Consider the following 21,733-nt stretch of genomic DNA (forward strand, 5'->3'; position numbering starts at 1 on the left):
GGATGAAGCAATTTAAAAAATGGAATACGATTCAGGCCTAGGGTTGCCACCTGGCCATAATTTCTTACTGGCATTAACAGTATTTTAATGCCCTGGCCAGTACAAAAATGAGGAAAATTACCTAAAGCAGCTATTTTAGTACATCATTTAGACAACAAATAAAGATGAAAGAACTTTCAAATGTGTTTTAGAGCTCCTTTGTTGATCTCTGACTAATAATTAAAGTAGACCAAGGCAGAAAAGCCATGTGAAAAAAGAATACAAATAATTCATTAAGGGCCAGATGCATCAAGCATCCATTTTGCGATTCCCTATTAGCGAAAAATAAGGAATCGCTAATACGGAATAGCAAAATGTAATGCATTAAGCAATCACTACAACAATTGCGATTTCTTAGAATTCCTTAATTGCGAGTCGCAAATTGTGAGTCGCAATTAATGAATACCTCCCCATTCATTCCTATGGGCCTAGAGGCCCATAGGAATGAGTGGGAAGACAATCTCAATTTGCGAATCGCAATTAGCGATTCGCAAATTGAGATTGCTAGTTCAAGTGTGCAGGGGTGTCCAAAGAACACCCTGTTGCACCCCTGAATTTGATCTGTGCACATATGTTGCGCACACACATGCCCTTAGGGCATGTGTGTGCGCAACATGAAACTTTGAAAAATGCACAAAAGTGCATTTTTCAAAGTTTTTGCAAATTACCATGAAGTTGTACTTTGTGGTAATTTGCGTGCCCTATTAGCGAATTCGCTATTTTTGAAACTTTCATGCATTGCATTTAAGGAATCTCAATTTGAGATTCCTTAAATGCAAACAATCGCAATTTAGCGAATTCTCTATTTGCGATTTTTGCATTTGGGATGATGCATCCCAAATGCAAAAATACCGGTCGCAAAGGGGCAGATTCTGAGAATCTGCCCCTTTGCGACCGGTTTTTAGCTTCATGGATCTGGCCCAAAAAGTTCTAGTTACGGATCATGTCCAGCGATTTGCACAGGCTTAAAATGTGAGCAAATGGCTGGTATATGTTTCTGGGAAAGGTTGCAACCCTTTTTAGGTTATATCAAAGGGAACTATTTCTGTGTATTACTTGTATTATTTGTTGTTAATGCTTTTTAAACATTGTATGTATAATTTTTACAGACTGGACAAAGTAGAAATGTATTACTTATGTCTTTTTAACTTGTAAGGTTACTTTGAATTTATTATTGTCTTTAACACTAGTGAGACATTTGTAGTCACAATTCAATAAAAACTATATAATTTAAAAAAAAATGTTTTTGTCTATTTCTGACTTACTCTTCTTATATTGATATATATATATATATATATATATATGTATGATTTCATAGTTGCCTAGGAATTGATTTCCACAACTATTTTACGTGGTGCCTTGTTTCTCTGCTCAGAGGAGATTAGTACATCTTCCCTGGCTGCACAGTCTAGGACCCAAATATAGTGAAACAAAACTGGGCAAAACAAATTAAAACATGCTCTACCACCTTCAAAGGACCGGGAGCGCTGCTGGTGTGGAGCCTAAGGTTACTAGATGGCAGGTCTCAGCAGGGCCCTGAGACTTAAAATGTCAATAAATATCCTTGCAATGCTGAGAGCCAGCAAGAATGGAGCGCTACCGCCCGGGGGGCTACGTGAAGAAATTACAACCATCTTTGAAGCACTAGGGTTTTGGTTGATCTTTCCCCAAAAGGTTTCCACAGGACCCTATGGCCAGAGTTCTCAGAGGAACAAGGGGGACCATGGCTCCCCTCTTCCAGGGCAGATGTGCCCAGCAAAGCCCAGCAGGCTCCATCAACAGACTTTGCTGGCTGGAGCCTGCTTTCAGAGAGGAGATCCATTATTCAGCCTGTATGTGGAAAAGACAAGGGCACCTTTTCCTGGCTACTACGGCCCGCATCAAAATACTATTAGTAGAAACGAGGGGCTAGATGTTAAGGATGCTGGCTCTTGAATTCATTTCTGAATCCCCAAACTCCGACAGGGCGGAGAATGGAAGCTGAGGAAGACGGTGCAATGGAGGTTCAGAACGTTCGACCACTGACTACTGTGGGGGTGGAGGTTTCAGTTGCCGTACACTTCTGGGTCACAGGTGGCAGAGCATATATAATCTCGCTACACTCAGTGCTCCCTGCCCAGCAACAAATCCTAGTGTATTGGCTTTCTGTGCCATGCACTTCTTTCACCCGATTCTGCACCCCTCGCCTTTATTTTATACCTATCGCCAGTTCCCTTGCAAAGGCCCTTCCTAGACTCCTTCATTTTTTTGTGTTGTTTCCACTTGTTGGTCTACTTGTATTCTGAAGCATACCTAACTGCATCGATGCCTTGGTCTCCAAGGTCTGGGATTTGTTGGGAGCAACATCCGTATCCAGGTTGACGTCTGCTCTGATGGCCGCATTGTCCGGCCAGTATTCTGGTAATCTTGTGGTGACTGATGGAGTTCAAGTCCCAGTATCTTTACTATACAACACTCCTAACTGCCTGCTGACCTGTACCTCTTCTTGTACTTATTTAGCCTTCGATCCACGTAACAACTGCAAGTGCGTGCATGGGAAATCCACAAGCGGATGATAGCCCATCTAGGGTTTTGTCAATATTGACCTGCAACAGCAAGCGCTCCTGTGTCTTCCATCTCCTTCCTCTCTGTTGAGGTATCACCATGTCAGTACCTCCAGAGAGAGTCTGGGGTAGCCAGGATTGTCAGCAGATCTACGTCTTCAGAAGAAGCTGGACTCTGCATCTCCACTATTAAACCGAATGGATATTTTCTTATTCATGCCCCGGGAGGGCTTTTTACTAGTGAGACATAATTGAACTGACATGTGGGTAACTGAAGCAGAAAGGCTATTCTCACATGCTGTAGCTTCACCTGGTCATATGGTGTGCGCTTGCAATCCATTGACACTAGTAATAGAACCCATGGCTGATTAGCTTTACTATTTGGGGTATTATGTTGCAGTGTCCAATAAAAGTATTGCCCTCTGGCCAGCCGTGGCCCTTGCTGGTAAGAGTGGTAGGGCCGGTTGTGGGGGGAGGGATTTCGACAGACGACGACAAGGGAAAATGAATCATTTATTTAATTTCCCCTTGTAGTCGTCTGGCAAATCCCGCCCAAATCGGTCCCCACCGCTCTACCACTCTTACCTGCATGGGCCACTCCTGTCCCAGGCAAGGATGGTAGGATGTAGCTGCCTATATCTTTTAGTTTCCGTGCATTCCCTTATCCCCCAAACCTCCCCAAATACTACATAACGTACACCCTGGTTGCTTAACATGCCCCATTGGCTGTTTGTTTTCCGATGGACTATGCATGGTTTACATACTTTCTTTGCTTTAAAGTCAAGTCAATGTATACTGTGTGTTTGCACTAATATCTCTCACATTGTGTCCCATCACACTGTTAAGCTCTGCAACTCGAAACAAGATAAGAACACTTCTCAGGTCACTCACCCACAAAAATAAAACGCTTCCCACATAGGTTCGAATCAACACACACCGCTCTTTCAACCGCACTCACCTCATGGTGGAGCTTGCTACCCATGTGGGCATGCACTTGACTACCACTAAATAGGGGTAGAAAGTGCTATATAAATGCAACAAAACAATAACATCAAATTCTTCATACCAGCAGCACAGCAAAGTAGGTCATGTGGTTGCACAGACACACTGTGAGGTTCGGCTGGTGCACAGTTCTACAGCCCTCCAAGCTCCAATTCCCTGGCACGGCACCTGTGGTAGACAGTAAAATTAGTGAGAAAATGGCAGAGTTTGCAACAATGTACTGTACGAAATAAGCCTCTTTTAACCTCTGCAGTCAAGCAAGATCAGGTTGTTAACATCCAAGCCAGATCAAGAGTGTCAGAAAAAGAGTTGTTCACTAATGTTCTGAATATTAATCACATATTGAAATTGTTTTTAAGACAGATGGCACACTGTGATTGACACAGATCTGAGCAGTCCAAGAAAGGTGCATAAATACAATACTTCTTGCCTTTAAAGATTGCCTAATTAACCTGCTAAAAGCTCTTGCAGCAAGCAAATGACACAAACGCCTTTTCAGTGAACAACCCAGGTGCAACTCTGGGTTCGCTGCAAAGTTTGCTTGCCTTAAATTGGCAGCTCAGCAGCTGTAACGGAAATGAAAGTAGAAATATTTTACTAAGTGTAAAGCGCAATGTAAAACTATGTTACCGATTTCAAAGTAAGAGATTACGTCTGGCAAAAAAATCTATTACACTTTCCACATTTCTCAGGCCTCAAACCTGGTGAGAGAATTGTGTAGAGTAATAGAGGATTTAAAGCCACCTACAGCAATTCACACCGCTATTCCTCCTTCACAAGACCTATGTGACCTGCTATCACATTTCTTTTTGGAAAATAATGAAAAGATAATGGCTCAGATCACACAAGGATCTATAGCAGCTCCTGTGATGCCACCACCTGAGACCACCTTAGACCACCGAACCCACCAGTCCTCACAGGTTGCTACAGTTTAAGCAAATGACCTCACATGAATTATAAGGAATTGTTGCTTAGAAACCGCCTGTCAGTTTCTCCTGATGATCTTTGTCCAGCTAAAATGATGAAAGTATTGACCATCACCCTGTTGGCTTTTCTATTACCACTACTGATAGAGCCAGATTTCATCAAGATTAAGCATTGCTCTGTTTTGTGTTTCAGACAGACTGCATTTAAAATGGCACACAGATTTTGGTGCAAGTGAAAACACATGGCACATGAAACATGAAATGAGGCCTAGTCAAATGCTTTTTAAAAGTGGCACTTTTGGTGCATGTAAAGTGAAAGACATGAAATAAGGCCTGGTCAAAATGCTTTCAGTCGGAATGCTTTCATTTAAAACCATACCTAATTAATTAATTATGGATGTTTAATGTGTCTAGTTTAGATTTAACCTCACTATAGAATGTATATTTAATGTAGAGAAAGGTTTTTTTGAACTTTTAAAGTAGCACATACTTGTGCTGATCAATTAACACGTGTTTTTGCAGTGTAGAAAAACTCGTGATTTCAGTTTCCTCTTTATCTTTAAAGATAAGATCTACATTCCCTGTTCCTGTGTCAAGAGGGTTTGGCTTTGTTGAAAATGTAAACAATACATATTCAGTTCATAAAACATCTTTCTTATAATGTGTATTAATTAATCAACCATGCACCAACACTACACGTGGGGCAAACACAATTTGCCTGAAAAGTTATCCAAAACATTAGAGCATGTTGCTATGAGTATGTATTAACTGTCTGCGCTTTGAAAAATTGCACTGGTGCATGTTTATATGTTGTACATTGCAAATGTTTGTATATTGTGCACAAAAAGTAGAAAAGCTGCTTTAATAGCTTTAGCTAGGTAATAACTAATACAGGGTACTAGTATGGGGGTAGGTAAACATAATGAGTTTTATTTCATAAATTAATATTCTTTTGTGTTTGTTTTGTTTTTGGGCTCAAAATAAAATGAATGCCTAAGAACCCAGCATGGCTGAGAATTGTTAGCAGTGTGCTGAATGAGAGACGCATGAACTGCAAAGTGCTTCAAGTGAGCACACATGGGTTAAGGCCACAGTGAACAGTACACTCCTGTCATCGTGCCCATGTACAAATATTTGTGGGAAAGTGTCATCCCTGTGTGCTATGTGAAAGAGAGACAGGAAATTGAGTGATACATTTTGTTGCAAGAAACGTTCTTACTGATACATGTTATGTATATTACTCTTAACATTAAGCCATTATTGTCAGAACTGGTATGGGTAGGATTTGTAATGAGAACAGAATGGTGAGACCCTCATGTCAACTATGCTAACCATTCACAGTGCAAGTTTCAACTGAAACTGCAACATTATTAGTATAGTCAGCCAAGAATTAGAGTATAATGTCAGCCTTAAGCCTTTGGTCTGAGAGGAGAGAAGGAGAAAGGAGTAGCTCTGACCAGACATCATATGGGTTAGGTACGTGAACGTCACGGGTGCAGCCTGGGAGGAGATTGTGTCCAAGGAGAGACAGAGGGAGGAGAGGGCAGAGAGGCATAGGCCAGCCTTGCACGTCATATTTTTGGCAAGGCAGATCACATTCCTCTGGGAACATGTGAAGGAGGGGCTTTTTTCAGTCAGACAATGGAGAGGGAGAGACACAGATTGAACAGACGAGGGCAGAGAGGGCAGCTGATGGAACAGGTTTAGATTTAGATGCTAAAACTCTACGTTTATGCTTTGATTAATTAACTAGTTTTCAAAAGATATATTTGTCTTATGCATTTATTTCTCTTTATGGGAGATTTTTGCCTATTACTAATTATTGATTAGCATGCAAAACTCACTCTTGAATTATATTTTCCTGAACTCATTAAAGAATTCTGACTGACATTTGATGCCTCATTCCCTTCCTTTATGGAGTACTTTGTATGCAACCTATAATATGCTCTGTATTAATTCTATTTCCCCTATTTACAATTCAGTAACCTGACTGATATTTGACTAATGAATGAAGGGTCAGAGAACCTTAAATTTTAACTAGAAAATAAAACCCTTTAAAAATACTCACACCTCTCTTTATTGGCTTAAATATTAATTGCATTTTGATATTCCATGTTTATGTACAGTCTCCTGGAAGAGATACAGGGTGGCAAAGGTCCATCACCTTAAAGCGGTATATTAGAGGTAAATTAGGTTTTGCATTGAGAAATGACAGTGAAATTACTGCTGGATCAGTTTCTGGTAGCAGAGGTAAGGTTAACACCCTCCCCAAAAAGAGCATATTTTAGTTTAAAGCCTTAATAAATAGTACTAGAAAAAATTTGCCCAAGTTAGATAAATGTCCAGATTCCCAAAAGAAAGTTCTGATTCCTGATTGCAGTGCTCAGAACCTGAAGACGGGCAAAGCAGTACTGGAATGTGATGCAAGAAGGCGATTGCTGGAGTGGTATGAGTATCAATAGGGTTGTGAAATGTTGTTAATGTGCTAGAAGGTATGTTTTTTTGAAAAACACAATATAGTAAAGGTTTAGACTGTTGGTGAAATGTTGCTTACTTTGACTTGATGTTTATTGATTATTTTGGTAATTTCATAGGACAGAATTTTGATTATTGATTATATGTTCTTAACATGACAAGTTAGTGTCTTGTTTTATTTTGTCTGGAAATCCCAGGAAAGGAATAGTGGGTGGTAAATGGAAGCCACACTGCAGTGAGGTTACTCGCCTGTTGGAATAACACTGATAAGCTAGGTAGGACTGGCACTGTAAAATTAGGAACTATTTTCTGTCTAAAAGTGAGAGTGATTTATGGCAAAGAGTTCGCTGGTGAAAATTTGGTGTTATATCACCTAGAAAGGGTAACACTGAAGGTGTAGCAGGTTCTTCTGAGTTTGAGTGAAGGGTAAGCGGAAGGGATTTTCTCGCAGAGTTTGAAGAGTAAACAGAAGTTCTTTCTTTGTGAAGAGAACGCAGAATGTGTTACTCGCAGTGAAAATACATCTATCCTTTGTTTAGTGGAACAGACAGAGTCGCAAATGTTTTTATGTTGTTAATAACAGAATTTTGATTAAGAAAACTCAGGAAAATATTGCAGTAAGATTTTGAGAGGGTCAGTAGTAGGAATTATACTGACTGAATTTGAGACTGACAGCATTGGAGAAAAGAAATAGCATTGAACTATTGCAGAAATGAAATTGCTTGAAGGTTTAAAGAACCTGCTGGGAGGTAAAGTGAAAAATGTGTTTTTAATTGGTGATGCTCCTGAAGGAACAACCGTGCATTTTATGTCTACCAATTTGGGACAAAATTCATGTATGTGGGTTCACCAATGGTGCAAGATTACAGAAAAAGAGGGTCCTTTGAGGTTTCCAAAAGTTGGTACTTTTGAATTGCAAATCGTTGACAAATTAAGGGAAGTGTTATATGAAATAAGGACACCATCAAGAGCTTCAAAATTTGAGGCTTTAAGCATGTGGGAAAAAGCAGCAAGAGACAAAGCAAGTGAGGATAAAAAGGTAAAGCATCAGATACAGGAGAAGGGAATTAATGATGACAAAAAGCTTCAAATAAATAATGATTATGGGGATGAAATAATGGATGCATTATTAACTAACTGTCCACCAACTTATGTGGTTCCCATTATAAATATTGATAATATTGTACCAGTAAGTACTACAGTGGCTACTACTTCTGTTGAACAGAGAGAAACACAGATTGAGAGAATTTTGCAGACATTCCAGATTGACCCACTATCGTTTGATTCAGTACTGACAGTGATATCTCCAGGTGTTAGTGCTTCAAATGTGACTGATTCCGTTCAAATATTATAAACTGCAGATGCGCAGGCAATGCCTGGAAAAAGTATGACTGTCCCAATAATATGGCCCCCACTCAAAAGGTTCAAAGAGCTGCAGAAGGAGTAATTATGTCAGGGTTTATTTCATAAACTCAGAATTCACAGATTATTTAACAGAAATTACCCCAGACAGTCCAAGCACTGAAAGGTGGGGAAATTGGTCTTTACAACATCTGCAACCCAGGATAAAATCAATATATTTGAAGATGGGATTTTTCAACCCTGCTTTGAAGCAGCAGCAGTGATAGAGAGCATGGGGGAACAAATTAACCCAGACCCTGAAAAAGAGAAATGGCTTAGTGTTTTAAATGCAACCTTTGAACATGAAGAAATTAACAGTCCTTGCTATTTAAATCATGGAAATGTGAACCAGTGTCAGGAAAAAAAATCCCTGAGTAAAGAAACAGCTACATGTGCAATAACTACACATGACGGACTGGCAGTTTTGGCTCAAAATTATGAAATTGATGTGTCAGGAAGTTTTCCATTACAAAGACTTTTCAGAGTACACATGAATGATGAAGCACATGGGAAACTGTGTTCTTCAGGAATGCAATTGGACACTGCAGAACTAATAAAATATATGTTCAAATGCAAGGGGTTTGAGGAATTAGGAGACAAGTGGGGAAGAAAACATGAGAAGAAATGAGTGAAACAAAAAATTTCATCATGTAAAATAAAATACAGAAACTAGGAAAAGATCTGAAACGCTTCAGTCATGAAAGAATGCACCCATATTCAAAAGAGGACTATACAGTACCAGAACAGGTGTCAGACAATGAATCATCAGGATGTGATTCGTCCGAAACTCTGACTGGAGTGGGGAGGATTATACCCCCAGGAGAGGAAGGAATCACTTTAGAAACCGACAACCTCGCAGAGCCAGTAGATGGCATAGACCTAATTTCCACAATCTTTAGATGCCTTTCTTTCAACCCTACATGCCAAATTATCCTGAAATTAAACCTAAAAGCCTTTTTAGTGAGAAAGAAATGCCATCTCAAGAGAGTGATACCAACCTACGGAGGAAATCAACATTCAACCCTCCGAATAGCATGGTACGTTATGTTATGTTATGTTATGTTAAAATGGGACTTTTATAGCGCAACGGCTACTCCAAAGGAGTGTCCCGGCGCTTTGTGCTCCAGACCAAGGAAAGAGCTGGAAAACATAACAGTAAAAAGACAGGAGCCTAAAAAGGGGAAACACACTAACCAGAGAACAGCCAAGTTTTCAAGTCCTTCCTAAAGGCAAGCAAGTTCGAGGTAGTCCGCAAGGACACTGGTAGAGAGTTCCATAGCTGGGGGGCAAGGAATCTGAAGGACCGGCCGCCTAGCCTAGCCCTTTTGATACGTGGCACCCTTGCCAGAGCCAGTACCTGTGGAAATCCAGACATGTGAGCAGGCCATTGTGAAAGAAGCAGGAGAAGTAGAACACACCATCAATAAACCCTTCTTCAATATAACAAAAAAAGAACAACAAGCCTTAGACCAACTGAAGAAAAATGAGAAAATAATAATCAAACCAGCAGACAAGGGGGGAGGAATTGTACTCCTGGAAAAAGAAGGATATAACCAACAATGCCTTGCACTACTATCTGATAACAAATTCTATAAAAAGATCATTATAGATCCGACCTCGAGATTACAGAATACCATTAAAATAATGGTTAATGAAGCTGAAACAAATTCATGGATAACAAAACATGAGGGTGACTTTCTGATTGCACGAAAACCGAAGACACCATATTTTTACTCACTTCCGAAAACGCACAAAAAGAAATCACCTCCACCGGGACGCCCAATAGTTTCGGGTATAGGTTCAGTTCTCGAACCACTCTCTCAGTTTTCAGACCAGTTTCTCAAACCTCTGGTCCAAAAAAACTCCCACCTATTTAAAAGACACCAGAGACTTACTGAAACAATTGATCGGTATGCCATTTAATGAAGAGGAGATGCTCATGGTAGGATTAGATGTAGAAAGCCTCTACACAAGCCTCCCTGAACAAGAAACACTCCAAACATTGGAAAACATCCTTTTCTCTGAACAATGGAAATACAGAACACCTAGGCATTTTGTGTTAGAATGTTGCAGACTGGCACTAACCGAAAACATTTTTGAATACAATGGAGCATTTTTGTGCAATGCCATGGAACTTCCATGGGAAGTGCTTTCGCACCATCGGTAGCAGGACTCTACGTGAGTGAGTTTGAAACTAAATATGTTCTAAATGATGAAAACCCTTTCTTTTCCAAAATAATATTCTGGAAACGGTTTATCGACAACATCATGGTAATTTGGAAAGACACCAATGAGAACTTGAAAAAATTAATTGAGTGGTTAAACAACAGAAACAAGTGCCTACAGTTCACATTCACAGCCAATAAAAATAGCCTAGACTTTTTGGACATAACCATATTTGTGTCTCTTATCATATAAAAGCTTCCACTCGAGACCACTAAGAGACAATTTGCCTTATAGCCAATTTTTACGGCTTAAGCGCAACTGTAGTAAACTACAAGACTACAATAAGCAAGCCAGTGATCTAACAGAGAAACTGAAGAAAAGAAACTACCCAATCAGAACAATACTGAAATGTCAAAAGAGAGCCAGACATCAACCACAAGACTGCCTCTTAGAAACTATCCCGAACGAACCTACAGAGGGCCTGATGACATGTGTGACCACCTATAGCACGGCAACAAACGCAATAAAGAAAATAGTAAATAAAAACTGGAAAATCATCACATCTGGGAAATTTAATTGGCCTAAACCCAGATTTGTGAACAGAAGAAACAGAAACTTAAAAGATATGTTAGTCCACACCAGGCCACAATTGAAACAAAAGACAGAAAACATCACAAGGAACTGGAATATGAATCCCATTACAGGACACTTTCCTTGTGGAACATGCACGGTATGTAAATTTACTTCAGTGACAAGGACTCTCAACCTGTCTGCTGGCTTAACTTGGACCCAACGACAACACACTAACTGTAATTCGACTCACGTCATATATATGATCACGTGCCCTTGCGACATGAAATACATTGGCATGAGGGGCAGGAAAGTGAAAGTGAGGATTGGGGAGCATAAGAGCAACATCAAGACCAAGAAAATAACCACTAAGATGAGTAAACATTCCCTGGAACAAAAACATACTGCTGACGAAATAAGGTGGACAGTAATAGAAATGTTATAAATCAAAAACAACAATGCAGAACACATTTTATTTGAGAAAGAACAAAGATGGGTGGATCGTCTGCAAACAAATGTTTTTGGACTCAATGATGATGTACCGTGGCACCAACATTAATGAAGGAACCAACATGTTATTTGAATAATAAGAAGATGAAAGCAAAGCCTTCAACAACCAAAGGCACAATTGAACTGACTGGTATATTCTTTAACACTCTATGTACACATGATCATGAAATTGCAATACCTTCTGAATCAATACCAATAATTCAGATTATCTAGAATAGAGGTAGAAATGAGATACTAGTAGAATACCTTTTGCACATGGGAAGGAAGAAAGTCCTTTTTTCCTTTTTTCATTACTGCTATAGCAGATGATAGTCCTCTCTATCTCTGAAAATTGACCTGCATGCGCTAAAAATTATATACACACTCATGCATATTGTTTCAAATTTCAGAGTAAATAACTATGACTCGGGATATGTGTAATAATAGAATATGAGATATGGTATTCTGCAAAGACCATGGACTTTTCATAAACGTGAGCAAGATCAAGTTAATGATCCTCCACAAGTCCAAGTATGTAAGAGGGAATGTGGTCATGAATGGGGTCCAACTTGAACAGACTCAGGTTTTTTCATATCTGGGTATAACCCTCGCCTCCAAATTAGACTGGACACCTCATACCACTCAGTTGGTTACAAAGTATGCACAGTAAGCAAGCGCCTTAACAAAAGAGCTACTTCTCTCCCACACAAGGCCAATTACCCCAGCACTTAAAATTTATGATCCAAAGATCGGTGCAGCAGTTCTTTACGGGGCAGAGTTGTGGGGCTACAGCAATCTTGCCCTTTTGACTGGGGCCCAAAACACATTTCTACATGGAATCACGGGGCTTCCAGTATCGACCCCCTTGATTCCCCTTTTCTATGATTTGGGATCCCAACGACTGGAGGATATGGCCCGTTATAGACCAGTGGAATACTGGAGGAGATTGTGGGTTACCCCAGATCTCTCCCAGTATGCACAGGCATTTCTTGAAGTTAGAGATGCTGACAGGGCACATAATCTCCCCTGGATGAGAGGCAAGGGCAACTTATATCGCTATTGGCCTAGCCAGTTTGTGGGAAGACCCAACAGCCAATACTTTCCCACCTAGAAAAATATTTAGAGAACTTTACTGGAGCATGGTTTCTTTGAAAAGATTTGGTACTTGTACCGGTCCGTCACTTATTGTGGACTTTTTGGAACTAAAACATTCAATTGCTCTCGAGGGATATTGGGATTGTACTGTATTACCGTTCCTGAGGATAGGAAGAGATAGGGAGAGATACCACCAATTTAGGGTGGGCACACTACCCATTAATTCCTTTACTGCTAAATGGAGAGGTGGCTATGACCCTAGTTGTCCTTTCTGTCCTACCCAACGGGAAAGTATTGGGCATAATTTATTTATCTGTCCCGAATATAAAGCCCCAAGGCAGACTTGGTTGAAACCTATCTGCTTGCAGTTGGTCCTTAAAACAGATTGTGAGGCTCTAAGGATTCCTAAAACAAAAAGCTCTCAGCCTGTGGTTATTGCTGTTGCAAAGTTTCTACACTGGATGTGAATAATCCGAGCACGTAAATTATGTTTACTTTGAATATTATCATATTGCTACCCAAAGAACATATATGGACACACAATATATATGGAACCTTCTGTACCCCCTTTTTAACCCCTTGGATGCTGATGATGGAACTGCTCCGTCATCAGCTGCGAGTGCGCTGTGCTGATGACGGAGCGGTTCCGTCATGGCCCGCTCGGCGCGCCTGCGTGGCGCGAATTTTGCGCCTGCGCTGGACGTTCTATTGAGCGGGGCGGGCCATGACGGAACCGCTCCGTCATGAGCACAGCTCAACCGACGCTGGTGACGGAGCGGTTCCGTCACCAGCATGCGGCCGCCGCACAGCCGCCCCGCACCCTTAGCACTGCGGCGGAATAGCCGCCGCAGTGAAGGGGTTAATGAACTTAAATAATTTTTTTAGTAGTAGTGGGACGGTTGAGAATTTGTTATATTGCCCTAATGTCATTCTGTATACTGTGTCATGAAATTAACTACATGATATGTTACCTTATTGGTTTTAAAAATTGTTATTTTTTTATAATGTTGTCTTTTATGATTCCAAAATCAAAATAAAGACTTATGAAATGAAATGGATATAAGATGTCCTGGTAAACAGTCTCTTTTCGACCTTCAACGGTCCTCTTTCTACCGCCATTGCTGTGGTGATAGAAAAGAATGAGGGAACGCCTAAACCCTGTCTTCTGGGGGCAGAGTCAGCACAAGATCGAGAATCACCAAAAGCTGGTAAGCAGAACGCACGACTCAAACACGAGAAAATGAAGTAAGCTCAGATACTAACGTATATACCTTTTTCGCTTAATACAGACCAAGAGAAAATGTCTTGAGCATCCTGTTGAAGTACACGAGTTCTTTATGTGAGGTAACAAAGTGACTGCGGCTACTTAAACCGCCACTTGTCTTGCTAATATTTATAAACATGACAACGCGGACATTTCAACTAACTGCGATACTGACACCATCCATTTGTAGGGTAAAAAATGGCCCTCGGTTAATAAAAATGCCATTTGCCTTTTAGAATTCGCAAGCATCAAAACGAAGTTTCTAATCCACCGCTATACTAAAAATAGGTATAGGCCTGCGAAGACGAGTAAAAATACATTTGAATGCGGCCATCTAAACCAAAATAGGAATAGGCCTGCGAAGACGAGTAAAAATACATTTGAACGCGGCCATTTAAACCAACCGCGATACTGAAGTCATTTTGATAAAAATGTGTCCGCAGTTAATAAAACTGTCATTTGCCCATTAGAATTCACAAATGTGAGAACGCTGTTTCTAAATCTACTGCAACACTGTAAACGGGAGTATGCATGCATACACAAGCAAACATACCTTTGAAACTTCGCAAACAGCATGCCCATAACCACAACTGCAATAAGCGCGCTTGGGATAAATAGTGAAAGATATAATTTCTATCCCATTAATTTAGAACTCCCGGGGATTGATGCAGACAAAAATCAACACTTTTTAAGAAAACCTCTGTGCACCTTCCAATGTTGATACTACCATATGATGTTTCAAAAATGAAGAGGGCTGATAGCAACCTCGTGAATTTAAGCTAAAATATAGCGAGAGCATTTAAATGTAATTGTTGATGTTTGTTGTATTTGTCTCTGTCTTTTGTGTCTCTTCTCAATTATTATTAGGTAAGCGCTTTGCCAGATTTGTGGTAAAACCAGCTTGACTAAGTACGCTGTCCAAAGGGGTTACAATGTTCCTCTTTTGTTTTTTACAGTACTCGAACGTGTGTGGCAGAAAACCGCCGTATAAATCACTTTAGATGATCAGGTAAGGGCCTCATTGCTCCAATGGAGCCCCCCAATAAGCTAGAATTGTTTGAAAGGCAGGACAGCAGCATTGAAACGTTTTTAAATGTTTTGCAGCTCTGTATTTTCACGACATGGAGTGTTTGAAAGTTTACATGTGTTGAGTAAACTCCACCTACAACGCGAAGAATCAGAAAGAAATCTACTAACAACGAATACAAAGGTAGGCCACATAATGGCTTTCACACTAGGCTAGAGAGGCTCTAGGTTTGAATAATTTACACTTCGCATTTTCTTAACAGCCCCCTGCACTTTTCACTGCCAAAACGTTGGAGAATTAAAGAAAGAAACATTTCCGAGCATAACAAGAGATTCTTCCACAGTCCACCTCCTAAATCTGGTATGAAGTCTTAAGTCAGAGACATTACATTGGTCATTTGTGCAACTGTAATGGAGATAAACAATGATATTTTTAAACACAAAACTTTATTGTTTTGTTGTTCACATCATACGGACAAAAGAAAAAAGGCCCTGATGAGATTCCAGGAACTGGTTTCCTGTAATCGAAACACGTCGGCATACTTGGAGGCACAGGCATACTTGAAGGCACATTTGAAGGAATAATTTACTCACAAGAACTATTTGTTAGCTTTAACACCATGACAGAGTATCATTAATTTGACTCTATTCCTTACGCTCTCCTTCCTTCCTGCCTTTCTTTTCCTCCTTTTGATTTTGTCTCTCATTTATTGGGATTAAGTACACATCAATTTAATGTGTTTTTTGCTGTGATGATGTTTTTTTGAGTGTGTGTAGATACATTGTGACATGTTTTGTTTATAAATTGGTTTGTATAGTTTGTCCTATCTTTGCAAATGAATATATATGTAAAGAAACTTTGAAAATTAAAAAAGAAGTCAAAGGTATAAAATATAAGTACATGGTCAGAATTCAATAAAGAGTATTCTTGACCTTCATTAATTGTTCTTGTTTTTTAAAAAAAGAGTGGTCTAGGCATTTGTGTGTTTTTTGCGTCTTCTCAATTACAGGCACGATTGGTCTTTTTTATTAGTAGAATACAAGAACCACTGACAGTAACTGCACAAATCGTGTGAGTACTTACCTTTTGATTTGGTCCTGAAGAAAGCCCCATAGACCCGGCTGGGCACAGTGGGGCTGAAACATGTTGGCCTGATATTAATTAGCAGTATAGAGGATCTAGTAACTGATCCATATCTACACACCAGTGTTTTTATTAATAGTGAATCATCCTTTTTTAATAGACCAATTTGCTTTGAGATGAGCAAGAATTTTTAATTGTGAGGAGATAATGAAAAGGGTTTACATGAATGCATCATCATTTTGTTTACTTTCCTGGAGTGCAGAGTGCCAGAAAAGGATGTTAATTGGGTACAGATTAAAAGAACACAGGATGGAAGTAAAGGTGTTTTGGCTTGTGCAAATTAAGTTTTGGATGTTGCACTGCTGGAAAAAGTATTATTTGAGCATTGGAAGAAGAAATATAAATTTAAACATGATGCACAAAAACAGAGAGAAATGCAGGTGCAAAATATGTCAGCCAAGCAAATGCAAATGTCAGTTCAGAAACAGGTACCAATGGCAGGAGTTTTTCAAGCTCAGATGCGTCCTTAAAATATGGAAAATGCTCAAATTAACTTAAATCAGTTATCCAGAGCAAGTGTGAATTCATTCCAGAAACAAAATCTGAACCCAGTTCAACAGGTTACTGTATACACAGGCCTAGTAGGAAAACAGTTGTTTTGCAAATTAAACAGCACAGATTACTGTACACCAGATAATATTAATTTTCAGATTCCTGATGAGGATGTACATTTTAAAAAAGCCCAGCAAGAGACAGCTGTAGCATTGTTTTCAGAGGGGACAGTTGAAAAATTAACCTTCCGATTTGAAAGAAATGATAAACAGAGAAGTAAGGGAGTTCTCAGAGAAGGATATCAGATTAATAAAATGTTTAGAACATGTCTTATTTAAATTGGAATCAGGTGAAGTATTCAAGAACCATTCAAACTGCAATGACCTGGTTCAATAAGGCACTAATCTTAATTCCTTCTATGGATGCACAATACATTTTGGCATAATGGTGATGTACTTGTTACCCCGGGAATCCTTGAGATAGGGGTTTAGTGTTGGAAAAAATATATATAAAGGAATTATTTCCAACGTATTGTGCATCCATAGAAGGAATTAAGATTAGTGCCTTATTGAACCAGGTCATTGCAGTTTGAATGGCTTTATGAGTGGAGGGCGACCTGGTTCTTTTCTTCCCTCTGTGCTCCTTTTTGTGTAGACGTATTCAAGAACACAATTTGTTGCAGAAATGTTACCTGTAATTGGAGATAAACTGAGTAAAGGATTTTTGATGGAATTGATTGGAAGTTTATGTAACTTGCTGCTCACAGGTTCACAGAAACTAAATGAAAAGAACAGATTAGTGCAGGAGATTAATAGCATAGCTTTTCTATGGTTTCCTGTGGTACCAAATCCAGCCAATATATTTTTTAACATTTCATGTGCTGAAGAATGGCTTACTGTTATTGATTTTTGTCAAGTTCATGTCACAGTGTCATTGCATGAGAACAGCCAGGAGTACTGTCAAAAATAGGATGAATCCCTGGGACACATAATTGGAAAGGGAGCTATAGAGGTGTCACCAGAGAGAGTGGAAATAATTCCCCACATGAATCCACCTCAAATTCAGAAAGAAGCCAGGATGTTTTTGGGAATGGTTAACTGCTGTAGAGAGTGGTTACTAAACCTTTCCCTAGTGGCTAAAAGCCATTACTGAGGCTGCCACACAAGGATGTGTCTGATCCGCTTCCTTGGACAACAAATGCACAAAAGCATTCCTAGAGTTGAAAGAGAAAAAGTTTTGCATCCCAGCACTAAGAATGAAAGTTTATTCAAAAGGAAATACAACAATTTGCAGTGAGAGGGAGGGCTGCGCTGTCTCAGTGCCTGCTCAAAAACATGAATGTGTTCAAGGGTCAGTGACGTATTTCCCAATGACCTTTGACCCCAACATCAGTGAAACTGAATATGAGTGTCTCGATGTCATGAAAATATGCATAAAGCCAAGACCAGACTTTAAGGATGAATGTCTGATTCAGCCCAACAATGTCCATCTTGTAGATGGCCCAGGTTTGAAAGGTAATAATGACACATTAAGAACAGCACATGCTGTGCTCTCTGTGCAATATGTTGTCAAAGTTTCATGGCTTTCAGTAGTTACCTCAGCCCTAAATTAGAAATTGATTGCCCTTACCATAACACGCAGTATAGCTGCTCAAATGGGAGTCACTATTGTCATGAGAAAGAGAAACACTAATTCAGTTGCACAATATTGTGTTCTGTTAGCCTATATATTCAAAGGAATTTCCACAGGTGAATCAGAAAAGGATACTGTTTATCTAGAAAATGTTTCAGAAGCAGAACAGGGTTGTATCAAAACACATTTTGAGAAAAATTACAACTGCATAGTAGCAAATGTGTTACTGCAAAAACTGATGCCCAGGTGTAGATTTCCAGTTTCTCTGAAATCAGATAATAAGGAGGTCTCAAAGATAATGTTTGCAGAACAACAGATTAGACAAAGATTGAATTGTATCGATCTGCCTGAAGTGTCAAGTATAATATAGTAACAAAAGACAATACAGAGTGTCACTTTGCAAACGACTGTGTTTCAGCATTACTGAAGTGGCTTGAATCAAATGCACTTGTGAAAAACACAGATGAAAAGACTAGCCATTGCTGTGAAGGTCTGACTGATGCGGAGAGTGAATTTTCTCACCACATTGCAGCTACTACACATGATCGACATAATGGATGGTGCCAACATTTTGATCTGAGAGATGCTGTGAAATGGAAAGGCCTGTTCCAAATGGTCCTGGGAAAGACTGTTGTAAATTGTGGTGGCCTTCCAATAGGGTGCATGCCTCTCACCAACGTATGGTCCTGTGCCCCCCTGATAAATCAGTTCCTCTTCAAGAAGAGATGCCAGCAGTGGTTAAAAGTCCACAGAGGAGGGTGAGTCAAGCTGTATGGGAACAAACAGAGTCTGAAGCAGCACTAGAGAAAACTGAAGTGGCACTGGAAAAGCAAAAAGTGGAAACTGACTCAGATGAATGTGGTGTCAAAATGGTGAATGAGTCAGGTGCAGTCTCTGAAGAAGAAATTAGTGCTGTGGGCCTACGAGTGGAGGTAGGAAAAAGCTGGCTGTAAGGGTATCCAAAACATCTGCAGTGGCCCTTTGAAAAATCATTTGCACTCATAGCTGAAACATCTGAATCTGATCAAGTGAAAATAAAAGTGAAAGGTTTGGATTGAAAACGTAAAAAATATTGATGATGTTCTGTCTGAGTTTCTCAGCACCTGAGTGGTCAAATTGCATTGAAAAAGTACAGAATGCCACACTGTATGAGCCACCCTGATGGCAAGCTGATGGAGAGCCAAGAAATGCTGAAACAATAACTGAGAATTGTCAAGAGCTGAAGACAAAAGAATCTTTGAATGATGAAAAAAAACTGTCCTGTTTAATTTACCTTTTTTATTTTAGTTACTTATTTTAGAGAAGACTAACAGTTCCAAGAAACTGCTTACAGAACGCACATTTGAGCTTGGCTAAATATGATCTGAATACAGACAAAACTTGTGTTGCCTTAGAAATAGAGATAAAATTGTTATATGCTCAGCTTTTGTAATAATAACTCATGTTAGTAGGGCTTTTTCCTTATATATCTGTGTGAAATAAGTGTGCTAATGAAATTAACATGTCTACATACAGTGCTTAACATGAATAAATTAAATAAGTGTGATGATTTACAAATCATTTGAGGTATCATGATTTGTTATCATCAAAGGGTAAGTTGATAGAGCGAGATTTCATCAAGATTAAACATTGCTCTGTTTTGTGTTTCAGGCAGACTGCATTTAAAATGGCACACAGATGTTCGTGCAAGTGAAAACACATGGCACCTGAAACATGAAATGAGGCCTAGTGAAATGCTTTTTAAAAGTGGCACTTTTGGAGCATGCAAAGTGAAAGACATGAAATGAGGCCTAGTCTGAATGCTTTCATTTAAAACCATAATTAATTAATCATGGATGTTTAATGTGTCTAGTTTAGATTTAACCTCACTATAGAATGTATATTTAATTTGGAGAATGTTTTTTTACTTTTAAAGTAGCACATAATTGTGCTGAATTAACATGTGTTTTTGCAGTGTAGAAAAACTCGTGATTTCAGTTTCCTCTTTAGCTTTGAAGATAAGATCTACACTCCCTGTTCCCGTCAAAGAGACTTTGGCTTTGTTGCATATTTAGACAATATATATTCAGTTCATAAAACATCTTTCTTATAATGTGTATTAATTAACCATGCACCAACACTACATGTGGGGCAAACACATTTTGCATGAAAAGCTATCTAAAACATTAGAGCATGTTGCTATGAGTATGTATTAACTGTTAATTTGCATAGGTGCATGTTTATGCTATGTTGTACATTGCAGCATATTGTGCACAAATAATAGAAAAACTGCTTTAAACTAATAGCTTTTGCCAGGTAATAACTAATACAGGGTACTAGTATGGGATTAGGTAAACATAATGGATTTTATTTAATACATTAATATTCTTTTGTGTTTTTGTGTTTGGGCCCAAAATAAAATGGATGCCTAAGAATCCAGCATGGCTGAGAATTGTTAGCAGTGTGCTAAATGAGAGACGCATGCGCAGGCAGAAGATTCTCCCAGCTGCATGAACTGGCAAGTGCTTCAAGTGAGGACACATGGGTCAAGGCCACAGTGAACAGTATACTTTTCATTGTGCCAATGTACCAGTATTTGTGGGAAAGTGTCATCCCTGTGTGCTATGTGAAAGAGAGACAGGAAATTGAGTGACACATTTTGTTGCAAGGCATGTTTCTACTGAAACTGCAACATTATTAGTATAGTCAGCCAAGAATTATAGTATAAAAAATTACCCCATAGGGGGCGTCAGCCTTAAGCCTTTGGTCTTAGAGGAGAGAAGGGGAGAGGAGCAGATCTGACCAGACATCATATGGGTTAGGTAAGTGAACGTCGCAGGTGCAGCCTGGGAGGAGATTGCGTCCGAGGAGAGACAAAGGGAGGAGGGGGCAGAGAGGCATAGGCCAGCCTTGCATGTCATATTTTTGGCAAGGCAGATCACATTCCTCTGTGGACATGTGAAGGAGGGACATTTTCAGTCAGACAATGGAGAGGGAGAGAGACAGTTTGAACAGACCAGGGCAGAGAGAAGGCAGCTGATGGAACAGGTTTAGATTTAGATGCTAAAACTCTAAGGGGCCCATTACGATGTCGGGTGGATTGGCTCCGAGAGGCTGGCGGTGGCAATCCGCCCGACACTGTATCCCGAATTCCCCCCGCCATATTAGTATGGCGGGGGAGACCGCAGCGGACGGATAGACCGTCCGCCACTTTACCGCCCGGTCGCCTTGCAACCGCGGCGGAAAGGGCTTAATATGGTGGCGGTGTCCAATGGACACCGCCAGCCATATTATGATGTTTGGGCATAGGTGCCTTTCCGCGACGGCAATGCCGCCACGGAAAAGCAGGCAGTCTTTGCTTTGGGGCCCCCTGCGGGCCCCCCTGGTGAAGGCCGAGGTGGTGGGTGCAAAGGGGAGGTACCTATGGTACCCCCCCAGCATTTGCATGCACCAAGCAGCTTCGTGTATGCAAATGCATGCATTCATTGTT

General features: G+C 39.9%; 1 protein-coding gene across 1 annotated transcript in view; it reads right to left on the minus strand.

Annotated features, from left to right (window-relative positions):
• ADGRG5 (adhesion G protein-coupled receptor G5) overlaps positions 1-21,733 on the minus strand; it is a 303,433-nt gene that overhangs the window by 138,384 nt on the left and 143,316 nt on the right. Inside the window, exon 5 of the mRNA XM_086946433.1 lies at positions 3,649-3,752. Within this exon, the coding sequence (XP_086802559.1) occupies positions 3,649-3,752 (104 nt within the window). The remainder of the gene's footprint in view (positions 1-3,648; positions 3,753-21,733) is intronic.

Source organism: Lissotriton vulgaris, chromosome 12, assembly GCF_964263255.1.
Source record: "Lissotriton vulgaris chromosome 12, aLisVul1.2, whole genome shotgun sequence".
Taxonomy (NCBI): domain Eukaryota; kingdom Metazoa; phylum Chordata; class Amphibia; order Caudata; family Salamandridae; genus Lissotriton; species Lissotriton vulgaris.